General features: G+C 38.0%; 1 protein-coding gene and 1 long non-coding RNA gene across 3 annotated transcripts in view; one reads left to right on the top strand and one right to left on the bottom strand.

Moving 5' to 3' along the window:
• Nucleotides 1-202: 202 nt before the first annotated feature.
• On the bottom strand, nucleotides 203-1,748 carry LOC125364372. Its single transcript, XR_007213513.1, has 2 exons — nucleotides 612-1,748; nucleotides 203-478 (listed from the first exon to the last, which is right to left on the bottom strand). It is a non-coding gene; the product is annotated as an uncharacterized LOC125364372 (long non-coding RNA).
• A 1,607-nt stretch (nucleotides 1,749-3,355) lies between these two features.
• Slc30a9 (solute carrier family 30 member 9) overlaps nucleotides 3,356-12,107 on the top strand; it is a 50,940-nt gene continuing 42,188 nt past the window's right edge. For both annotated transcript variants that reach the window (XM_048363849.1, XM_048363848.1), the window contains exons 1-2: nucleotides 3,356-3,599; nucleotides 7,935-8,102. In XM_048363849.1, the coding sequence (XP_048219806.1) occupies nucleotides 3,491-3,599; nucleotides 7,935-8,102 (277 nt within the window). In that variant the 5' untranslated portion in view covers nucleotides 3,356-3,490. The remainder of the gene's footprint in view (nucleotides 3,600-7,934; nucleotides 8,103-12,107) is intronic.

Raw genomic sequence — 12,107 nt, 5'->3', positions numbered from 1 at the left:
CAGAGATACTTAAAAGAAAGGTGAGCAAGAGCTAGTAATTCCATTTCTTTCCCTCAATCTTATTCACAAACCTTCAGGAAAGGGTAAAGTTTGACCAAAAATATGTATGAACACATAAATGAGTTTATACTAACCCTACCGTACTGAGTGAACTGCAGAAAGAAGTTTCAATGGGGAAGCTGAATAGGACCCAGGAATATCATTATCCTTCAAGAAATTCTTTTAGTTTTTGGAAATGGCAAAGAGTGAATGTAAATTTTATGGTAGTGGAGTATTATATGGTTATTTCATGTAGTAGCTGCAACCCAAGAACAACTTCATAGAGTAATATTGGGGAAAACCAGTAAGAACACTCACTCTTTGTCTTTGCCCTCCCCCATAACCCTCACTTAAGCATACAAATAGACTTGGAGTCCCAGAACCTGAGTTTGATTCCATGTTCTCTTGTATTCTTGATGAGTGGAGAAAAATCTCTTCTCTGAAAAATGAAAGTGAGAATTAGCAACTTTCTTTGAAACATTATTAACTCCATTGCCTATATATACAATGTGCCTGTGTGGACCCACTTCACTTTAACTTTACTTCTAACCATGGTTTAACAGCAGTGACACCTTGAGTATGCCAAATGATTCTCCTTTTTATCCATATGTAAGTCATTTCTTTAAAAAGTGTTGAAGTGGGCAAACTCCCATATCCCCTAATCCTGCAGACATAAAGAACATGACATCAACAAATACACCTGTGTTCAAAATTAAACTGTATTACACTCTTGGTAAGCCACCATCTGGATAAAGCCTCTCACATTATTTTGTAATGAATTAACTAGGTCAATTTTCCATATAAAACAGCCAAGTTTGTCTTGTGACCAGAATCATCACTTTCCCAAAGCTATAGAAAGGATGAAGAAAAAATACTCACTTCAAGTTTAGAAACAAATTTTTGAACAGTGTTGGAACTTTATAGGACAATCTTGAAGGGAAACTTCAGAGCATGAGTCATCAAATGATACCTCATGTCTTTCCTATTTCTATTTCCATCTATCTGAGATATTTCCCTAACCTGAGGCATTATATTTCAAATTCTCATGAAACTCATTTTAAAAGCATGTTGATCACAAAATGAAATAAAAAAAATCTGAGGAAATGCTCTCTACTTGTATGAGATACCTTAGTGTTATTCCTTTCTTCTATGAGACTTCACATTTTCTTCCATAGGACAGTACCCACTGATTGAAAAAGTATAGTGAGCTGGGTACTAGTGGCTCACACTTGTATTCCTTGCTACTAAGGAGCTGTTATCTGAGAATCAAGGTTCAAAGCCAGCCCAGGCAGACAAATCCCTATCTCCAATTAACCAGCACAAAGCCAGAGATGAAGGGATGTCTCAAGTGGTACAACACCAGCCTTGAGTGGAAAAAGCTAAGAGAGTATGAGGCCCTGTGTTCAGGCCCTAATAGTGGCATATTTAAAAAAAAAAAAAAAAGACAGTGAGTTGAGCATTGTTGGTTCTGTAAGGTTTAGCTGGAAGGAATCGGGCAGATGGTTCAGGCAGAAAAAGACTTTCTTTGGGGGAGAGCATAATGCCAGCCCACACTCCAGAAAGGGAAGGAGAGACGGGTGACTTCTGGCAGGATTGGGGTTGTGGGCTAGGAGGAGTGGCCAGACGGCTGCGGGTGGTGACCTCAGTTTGGGAAGCTCCCACAGTTCCAAGGAGGTGTGACCGGGGAGGTCCAGAATCTGACCTCAATGAAAGGGGCGGTATGGGCTGGGGATATGGCCTAGTGGCAAGAGTGCCTGCCTCATATACATGAGGCCCTGGGTTCGATTCCCCAGCACCACATATACAGAAAATGGCCAGAAAAGTGGCAGAGTGCTAGCCTTGAGCAAAAAGAAGCCAGGGACAGTGCTCAGGCCCTGAGTCCAAGCACCAGGACTGGCCAAAAAAAAAAAAAAAAAAAAAAAGGGGCGGTAATTTCTCCCTTGTACTCGGTCACCTGGATAACAAAGGTGCCAGCCGGAGACTTCCAGGGATGGGGAGGGGAGGGGGGGAGTCTACTTGCTGACTGGCACGGAGAAAAGCGCCCTTTTCCCCTCCTGGCAGACCTAACAATTTCACGCCTGTAATTCTAGTTTCTCAGGAGACTGAGATCTAGAGGACTGTTGTCCAAAGCTAGCCCAGACAGAAAAGTGTTAAACTATGCCTCCAAAACCAGCAAAAACCAGAGCCAGTGGAGTACTCAAACCAAATCAGCATGAGGGCCTTAGTTCAAACCTCAGTAAGAAAGAAACGAGTGGCACTTAAGAGATCCTTGTGCCTTGGTTTTTCTAATAGGATAATGGCCAGAAAACGAGTAAACAATGTCTGTTTAAATTCTGTTCCGTCCAAATAGAACAATCGGCTCTGTGATAAAATCCTGTTTAGTTCATGCTTGTAATCCGCGGCTGAGATCCGAGGATTAGGGTACAAAGCCAGTCTGGGCAGGAAAGTTCCTGAGTCTGTTATCTCCAATTAACCACCAAAAAAACCGGAAGTGGCCCTATGGCTCAACGTGGTAGAGCATTGGCCTTGAGTGAAAAGCTCAGGGTCAGTGGCCAGGCCGAGTTCAAGCCCCACGACTGACAAAAAAAAAAAAAAAAAGGAAAATCCATATATATAATTTGTTATCATATACGTTAACCTCGAGAAGTGAATATAGTTCGGGGTTGTTTTTCTGTTGGGAAGCACACTTTTAAAATCTATACATCTTCCCTTACACTACTATATCATGAATATGTAATACTTCTAATTTTATTATTAAAGACGAGAATCAGATGAGGTTATAGAGTATTACAGACGAGGTTCAGCAATCAGTAAGACAAAGAAGTGACACTTTAGTGTGTAATTGCCTTCATGGACAGGCGAAGCAAAGGTGCGGTAGGAGTGGCGAGTTCGAAGGGAACTGAGGCCTAGTTAACCTCGGATTGGGCTGGTCTCGGGGGAGAAAGGCTCAAAAAACCCGCTGTTTCCTAAACGATCATTTCCCCATTTCCAGCAGCGAGGCCCAAGCTTCGCGCCACATCTAGAAGTAGGCGGCGCCACCCAAAGCTGTCGCCCCTCAGTTTTCCTGGGGGCTAAGATGCAAACAACTTTCTTAGAGGTCCCACAGGCAATCACAAAGCTACAGGAACAGAAAGGAAAAGAGATTAAAAACAACAACAACAACAAAACCACAAGACAGCTAACACCGTACACCTGCAGTCACGCCTGGCACCTCCAAACTCGTAGGACCCATCATGAGAAGGTCCCGCGCGGGAGCTCTGTGACTGACGTCACTTCCGCCGCCTCCAACTCGGGCGCCGGTAAATGACGTTGTAGTTTCCGGGTCTCTGAGGTCGCGGCCCGCGGCGCCGATGTAGGTGCTCGCCGGTGTCCGGTCTATGGAGTCAGTTGGTGCGGGAGTCGGCGCGGAGGCAGGAGGTGGTGTCCGAGTTGGGGCCTCTGCGCCTCCAGGATGTTACCGGGCTTGGCCGCCGCCGCAGCCCACAGATGTAGCCGGTCTTCCCTGGGCCGGCTGCCTTTGCGCTGCTGGGCTGCGGCCCGTGGCTCGGGAGACCGCCAGGGTGAGTGTCCCGCGCCAGCCGCCGGCTTTGCGGAGTCCGGAGCGGTCGGGCCGGGCTCGGCGTCTCGGAGCCTGGTCCCGGGAGCTTGCCGGCTTGCCTCCTCCCACCCCACCCCCTTAGATTCCGCCTTTCTGGCCTCTGCCTGTATAGGTCAGCCTGTCCATCCCGTAGTGATACCTGACAGGTAGCCTGACCCTGAGAGCGACCCTAACGTGGACACCTTCTCCTTTGTCTCAAACGAGACGGACATGTTCCTCGCGGTGGCCGGTGATGCCCGCCCGCACAGCTGGAAATGGCAGGTTCTGCAAAGTTCTAGCGTCATTTGGGCTTCCGGACTCACTGTCATTTAGCACTTTGGGCCGAGGTATCAGCGTGTTGTCTCCCCTTTCCCCCCTCGTAATCCCTGTTTGGTTTGAATCTCCTGAAAAGTCGAGAGCATCACTAATCATCGACATTAAAAAATAAAAAACACAGCATATGAGCACATCCCAGAATCATTGAATGAGCTCTTTGGGACCGCAGAAGAAATCAACTCTATAAGTTCCATTGAACAGCAGTCTTTTTTGGTGAACTGAGTGTCTATTGGAACTCTAATCCAGAAAATAAAAGATGGTAGATGAGAATCTTCATCTTCTTCGACATTGTTTTCTGAACTCAGATTTATGTGGTCCACGGAGTTCCAGAATAGCATTGGACTTGAAAATTCTCCTGATTTTTACCTTCCACTTTGCTATTCATGTCCCCTAGCTTGTTGGGAATAGCTGAGTATCTACCCAAGCATTTCTCAAAAATTCATGTTTTCAAAACTTGTAGCATGTTTGCCACTTACCAACAGAAGTCTTAAGTTGCAGCAACTCATGGTTTTTAAGTGGCGCAGTTGTGGTAAACCCCTATGCTATGCAAGCCAAGTAGAGCATATCCACGTCTTCTGTGATAAATGTAAAAACTGGCTCTTAAAAATCTCAAACGAAAATTTTTTTTTTTTGGTAGAAGACCTGTTCTGAGGGGTTTGGGGCAGTGGTAGAAAAGTATAGCAGTTGTTATTCTTCCCATATCGGCAATATGCCAGATTGCCTTCTGAGCGAGTCAGTCATCTGGTTATGTCCTGTACTCTAAACTTCCTAAATAAATTATTTTTAACATAACTGCTTCTATTAACCAAGAAAATTTGACATTTTACACCAAAATTATAATGACTACTTAGTACAACTTGTCTTTCAAGTATTTATTTTTTAAAAAAGGAGTAGTGTAATTTGTAATCCATATTCTCCCAAACTCATCATGTCAAACATTATATGCAGTTTGTCTCATCTGTCTGTGAAACCAAGATAATAATTGATTACCTCAATAGTCAAAATGACTTTGAAAAGATCTTTGGAATGTTTATTACAACAAAAAATTATATCTCACACTTAGAATAGATTTTTTAAAAATAAACTTGTTTGTGGAATTTAGTATCAATATCTGAAACATTTTAAGAGCAATTTTAAACAGTAAACTTAAAAAAAATTAGAAAAAAGTGCCATTCAAGTTGCATGGATATGAAAAGACTAATGAAGTACTTTTAAACATTTTTTTTAATTAAACTTTTTTTCTTTACTGTCAAAGTGTGGTACAGAGGGGTTACAGATTCATATGTAAGGCAGTGAGTACATTTCTTGTTAAAAACATTTTTTCTTTAAAAATAAAATTTTAGTTTTGCATTTTAACATCCCCGTGTGTCTGGGAAAGTCTTCTAAAGAATAATGAGGGAGACCTGGATAAGGTGCAGACGCCATGTAGCTCCCTCTCTCGTGGGAACCATGGCACCACTAATAAACCTCCTTATGAACCTTAAAAAAAAAAAAGAATAATGAGGGAAAGAATGACATTGCTCTAAACAATAAATTATATTATTTTGCCTGGTATATTATTTCAGTATACATCATTAAAATTATTGAGCTATATTATCTTCCCTTTTTGTGTTGCCTTCAAAATTCAGTGTATATTTTGCACTTAGAGCACATTTTAGTTTGTATTAATCACACTCAATAATACAACATAGTGTAGGCACAGTTAGTATCCCACATTTACAAAGAATTTTTATGAACCAATGGACATTCCACTAGGAAAATAGACAAAGGCATGAATGAGAAGCCCACAAAAAAGTTCCAGTGGCCAATAAAAATACAAAAATGTTCTGTGCTAATGAAAAAGTATGGACATTTTACTACTGCCTATCTTGTATTGGCTTAACTTTTTGTAATGATCTTGTATCTTGGGGTGAGGGGGAGGAAAGCAGGAGTTATTACTGATTTCGAACATAGAGTTAGACAATATTTTGGGAGGTCATTCTTTGCCTTGCTTTTTTTTGTGTTTTTTGCATTGTTTCTATGAACCTGAACCATAGTGGTGGTAAGTGACACACTAGATAGGAGGGAGGGGAGAAGTAGTGATCAGTAGAAGTAATGGTCTTTAGAGCTACAGAGACCATAACAGAACATTAAAAGTAGACGTTTGTGTCTAGATTTGTAATTGTTGTGACTGATAAGTTACTAGCAAATCCACTATCTGATGGATCCACTATATTGATGGAGAACAGCTCTTACATATGCAGAAGTAAAAAATCCTTGCATAGGCTGGGCACAGGTAGCTTAAGCCTGCAATCCTAGCTACTCAGGAGGCTAAGATCTGAGGATTGCAGTTCAAAGCCAGCTCAGGCAGGAAAACCCATGAGACTCTTATTTCCAGTTAACCATCAGAAAACTGGAAGTGGCACTGTGACTCAAAAACAGTAGAGGGCTAGCCTTGATCTGAAGAGCTCAGAACAATAAGTGCCACACGAAAGACTAAGATCCTGTATATAGCTATATAGCTTATTATAGATGTCACTATAAAAAGTATTAATACTAGGTCATATTTTTACTATTTTCTGCCAGTGATTAATTACTGAATCAATCCAGTAATTTATTCAATAAAATGGTTGTTTCCACCACTGTGATTAGATACTATTTTTATGAAGCCAAATGTAGTCCTGTATAGAATATAGAATGTATTTGTGTAGAACATAAACAGTTTTAATCTTATATTAACTATAAATTTGTACTTTCAAAGTTTCTGTTACTTGAAGTCCTACTGAAGTTAAAAACTAAGAACATTTCAGATAGGCAGCCGAGGAGTTAAGACTACTAGGATAGTTCATAAGAATTCGAAGAGACCCCCAATTGGCCTAAAAATAGGACAGTTTGAGCATTACTCAGGATAGTGAATAAAATGAATTGAAATATACCAATTAATGTTTAAATCTATGAAATTTTAATGACAAAGTAAACATACAGGTGACTGCAATATGTATATAATGAGCTTAGCTTTTTGGAGAACTGGTAAATAAAAGGGAAGAAAAGCAGTTAGCTTTTATACTAGTTGGTCACAAATGAAGGGAATTTTCTCTTGTGATATTCTGAATAATAAATGAGGGGCTAAAACAAAGTATTTCTGTTGTGTAACTAGTTAGTGAATGAGTTATTTCCAGGCACTGAGCAACGATAGACATTACCATCACAAGTAATGCCGTGGAATGGGCAAGGAAATCAAACCTAGTCCTGGAAATCAAACTTAGAACATACTAGACAAGCATTTTTACCGCTGAGCTACATCTGAAGCCTGTAGTCTGTAGCTCTTGATAAGAAGCTTCACCTCCACTTAAGGGGTGTTAGAAGAGGGTGTTTTTCTCTGAACCTGAATTTAAATAATAACTTTACACTAATTGACCTATTGGATATTTGGAAGAGCAAAGCAATCCATACCATGGGAATTTAACCAACAAAATTTAAACTAAGAATCTACAGTGACAAAAATCCAAGACAAATAACCTTGCTTATTTAGTATTTTAAAATGCTGTGGTGTGTGGGGGGGTGGGGGTGGGCGGGGCGGGCGGGAAGCTGTGGCTCAAGTGATAGAGTGCTTGAGAAAAAAAGCTCAAAGACAGGCAGGACTGAAGAGAGAGAAAGATGACAAAAAGCGTACAGGTCACATACAAAATAAGGAATATGATATGTTTTATATATATGTGGGTATATATACATATATATCATATATACATATATGTATCTATCTGAATACATATATACATATATATCTGAATAGCTGACTGAATGCATGTATATTATATGCTTATATAAATATATAATCTATGTATTAAGATTTTCCAATTTACAAACTAGAGAAAAATTGAAATGTCTGTACTTTTTCTTTATAAAATTTGATCCCTATATAACTTAGATATCTTCAATGAAGAAGATGCCTAGTTAATTGTACACTTGGGAATCAGTTTGAAGTTAATCTTTCTTCTTTTAGGATTGCAGAATTTAGTGACATTTGGAAGCCTTTCATACATGGATCCCTATAGTCACCCACAAATTTGTACACTCAGTCAAGTAAAGTTGTATTCTACACATGTCCAGAAAGAAGGACAGGGATTACAAACTCTCAAAGTTGAAAAAATACCACCATTTGATGAAACAGGTATGTATAAATTTTCTTCCATCTTATTTTCCTATATACTGAAATAGTTTTTAAGATTATTTGTTCCTAGAGTGTGGACCTATCTGTTCTTTGTGGAGACTGTTATATTGCTGGTGTAATTTCTTTCAAATATCTTAGTTCTTTTTTTGTTTTTGTTTTTGTTTTTTGCTGGTCCTGGAACTTGAACCCAGGGCCTGGTCACTATCCCTGGCTAATACTACCACTTGAGCCACAGCACCACTTCCACATTTTTTCTGTATATGTGGTGCTGAGAAATTGAACCCAGGGCTTCATACATGCTAGATAAGTAGTCTACCACTAGGCCACATTCCCAGCTCCAGTCCTGTATTTTTTCCTAGGAATTTATACACTTAAAATTCTTATTTACTGTCATAAATTTTATAATATCCTACTTACTGTTAATGGTACATATATTTATACCATTTTTTATTCCTAATTAATGTTTGTCTTATTTAGATTTTTTTTCCCCTCAGCACTGGGCTTTGAACTCCAGTTACAGCACTTTCTAGGCTGACACTTTGATTTTTGCTGTTAGTTGAAGATAGAGTCTTCTGAACGTTTCTGTCCAAATTGGCCTTGAATCCCAATCTTTATACTATCAATCTCCCAAGTTAGGATTACAAGCATTACCAGCTTTTTGTTTAATTTTGCCAGGGCTTTTTTCTATTACTTTTCAGGTATTCTTTTTTGTCTTTTTTTTATTTGAGCCACACCATTAAAGTATATGTTTATTTCCTATTTTATTAATTTCTATGTGTTGAATATTAAATTTTTACTACAGAAGTATTTCTGACTACAAGAATAAAATTGAACAAATATGCACTTAATAGTTTTATTTCTGTCATCAGCAGTACATAAAACATACACTATCATAGACTGGCCTACAGGATTAAAATCTACTAAAACACATTTAATATTAATTATGACATCAGCGTCTCAGAAAGTTTTACCTCTCTCTCTCTCCCTCTCTCTCTCTCTCTATCTATATATACACACAATACATATTCAGCCATTTTCACATATTTCAGTACACACAGTTGCAGCTTTTAATAGTCATACATTTGAGTTGTTGCTCTTTGGGGTAATGTGAAAACTTTTACCTCCAAATTTAGTGTTATAAAATGTCTTCTGCTTACCAGAAATATTGTCAATAAAAATCAGTGCTCATAGCGAGGAACCAGTGGCTCATGCCTCTAATCTTAGCTACTCCTGAGACTGAGATCTGAAGATCTCAGTTCGAAGCCATGGAGGTAGAAAAGTCCCCACGAGAGGGCTGGGGATATGGCCTAGTGGCAAGAGTGCTCGCCTCGTATACATGAAGCCCTGGGTTTGATTTCTCAGCACCACATATACTGAAAATGGCCAGAAGTGCCGCTGCACTGTGGCTCAAATGGCAGAGTGCTAGCCTTGAGCAAAAAGAAGCCAGGGACAGTGCTCAGGCCCTGAGTCCAAGGCCCAGGACTGGCAAAAAAAAAAAAAAAAAAGTCCCCATGAGACTCTTGTCTGCAATTAACCACTCGAAAACCAGAAGTGGTGCCGTGGCTCAAGTGGTAGAGCCTTATTAGCCTTGAGCACAAAGAGGCTCAGCAACAGCACCAGGACCTGAGTTCAAATCCTACAACCAACAAAAAAGAATGTTCTGTTTAAAATAATTTATACTTTTAAGATTCTAATATGATCCAGTATACTGATGCCTGAACTATTAATTTTGTCTCTTTAATTTTTATTGCTTATAGTTTTGAATATATTCTTATTTCCATTTTGATTCTTTGACTTTTGAGTTATTGAAGTATGTTTTTACATTTTCAGATGAGTAGCTATCTTTCTGTACTAAACTTGATATTACTATTTCAAAATATGGTTTATTTGATTAAGTCATGACATTTGTTGAGCCTTATGTCTTAATTGGTCATTTGGTAGTTGTCCTATTTTTTCATTTTTCTTTTATTAAGATTTTAAAAATTAGCATACATAAGTGGTATAATGGCCCATAAGTGGTGCAATATGTGACTTTACACATATTCATACAATATACTCCATCAGACTTATTCCCTTCATCAGTATCCTTCCTCCTCCTAGTTTATTAGAGCAATTTCAATAGGTTTTGTTCTATTTTTATGTGCACATGTGAAGCACATCAATCATATTCACCTTACTCATCTTCTATATTCACCCTCTCTGTCCTGCTGGTAGAGCCTGTTTTTCTTTGCTGTCATTTTTTTTTTCAACGTGGTACTTTCCACATGTATATATTATATTTTAACTCAAATAACTCCCTCTGCTCCCCTGTTATCCAACATCTTTCAATTAGAGTCTTTATTCTGAATAATTCTCATGTGCTTTAGAGTAAAGTAATGTATATTTTTGATTAAGGAAACATATATATATATGTCCAGTCCAATTTTTAATTGTGTCATATAGCTCTAGATCCTTTTAAAAATAAATTATTGAAATAGAATGTATAGCTTCTATGCTTGTTTGGAAGTTATATTCAATGTCTATGATTCAAAGTCTAAAGATAGTTTAAGTTCCTTTTGAAAAATACAAACAACTTGAATGCTTCAATTCTGATTACCCCTCACAATTTACCATTTGTTGACTAGTATTTTGTATCTATTTTACTTTCTCTATTCTATAAAATCTACATTTTTAGTTTCTTTGATTTATTAAAAATCTTTGTTTACTACCCTTTTTTTATTTCTCTGATCTTTGTGTCTGATATGCATCCTGTACCTGTAGAAGGTTCTTTAAGGGAAGTTGTATGAGGATATTTTCATGGAAAGTCACATTTAAGATGCTATTCCAAGCTAGACAGGTGGCTCATGTTTGTTATCTTATTTACTTGCAAAGCTAAGATGAGAAAGATTGTGGTTCAAAGCCAGCCTGGGCATTCATGTAGGACTCCTTTCTCATCCATAGATAGGGGTGTGTGTATGATTGTCATAAAAGGCTGATATTAGGAGGATCATTGTTTCCACAGCCTGGGGAAAAATTTGTGAGACTTTGAGCTATGGTATGAAGTCTAAAATAGGTAGATCATTATTCAAGTGTACATCTGGGCAGTGCTAAAAAGGGTTGGAGGCTTAGCTTAGTGATAGAGTGCCTTCCTAGCAAATACCATACCTTCAGTTCAAATGCCAGAACTATCAAAAGGAAAAAGAAAAAAAGATGTCTTCTAACTTCCATTGTTGTTGCCAAGTGTTATATCTTTTTATCTGTCTTTTAAAATTTGATTAACTATTTTGAATATAAATAGAAATTTTACTACTAGGAAGTTTCTATACAAGTATTTCTTTGTATTTATTCTGCTTGAGATTTGTGAGTTTTCCTACCATTTTGGAATTCTATAATTCTCTATCATCTCTCAGGTATTATTTCTTCATATTTATCTGTTATCTCTTTCTGGAAATCTAATTAGAAATATGTTAGGTCTTTTTAAGGGCCTATCACATGCTTCATTTTCAATATCCCTAAATATTGTTACTATATTTCCTATTTCTTTGTCTTCCTGGTCTGCATACTGGATTATTTATTTCAACAGGCCTACTTCATTCACTAATTTTCTCCTTTAGTTGGTTATACTCTTACTGGTTGGTTATGATTTTTTTATTTTCATCATATAACATTTCAGTACATGAAAAATTTCCATTATGTTGTATATGTCTTATACATGTACATTGTCTATATGTCTTCCTTGCTTGTATTTTTCAAACTTCTTGTTTATTACTTTAGATACATTAAGCATAGCTGTTTTGTCTTTTGTGAATGAAAATTCTTTTTTTTAATTTTTTTTATTATCAAGCTGAATTACAGAGAGGCTACAGTTTCATACATTAGGCATTGGATACATTTCTTGTACTGTTTGTTGTTATGTTACCCCTTTCCTCCCTTTATTGCTGTTATTTATTTATTTATTTATTTTTGGCCAGTCCTGGAGCCTCGGACTCAGGGCCTGAGCACTGTCCCTGGCTTCTCTTTGCTCAA

This window comes from Perognathus longimembris, chromosome 16, assembly GCF_023159225.1.
Source record: "Perognathus longimembris pacificus isolate PPM17 chromosome 16, ASM2315922v1, whole genome shotgun sequence".
NCBI lineage: Eukaryota > Metazoa > Chordata > Mammalia > Rodentia > Heteromyidae > Perognathus > Perognathus longimembris.
The sequence above is the reverse complement of the archived record's forward strand: the minus strand, read 5'-3'. Positions and strand labels throughout refer to the sequence as shown.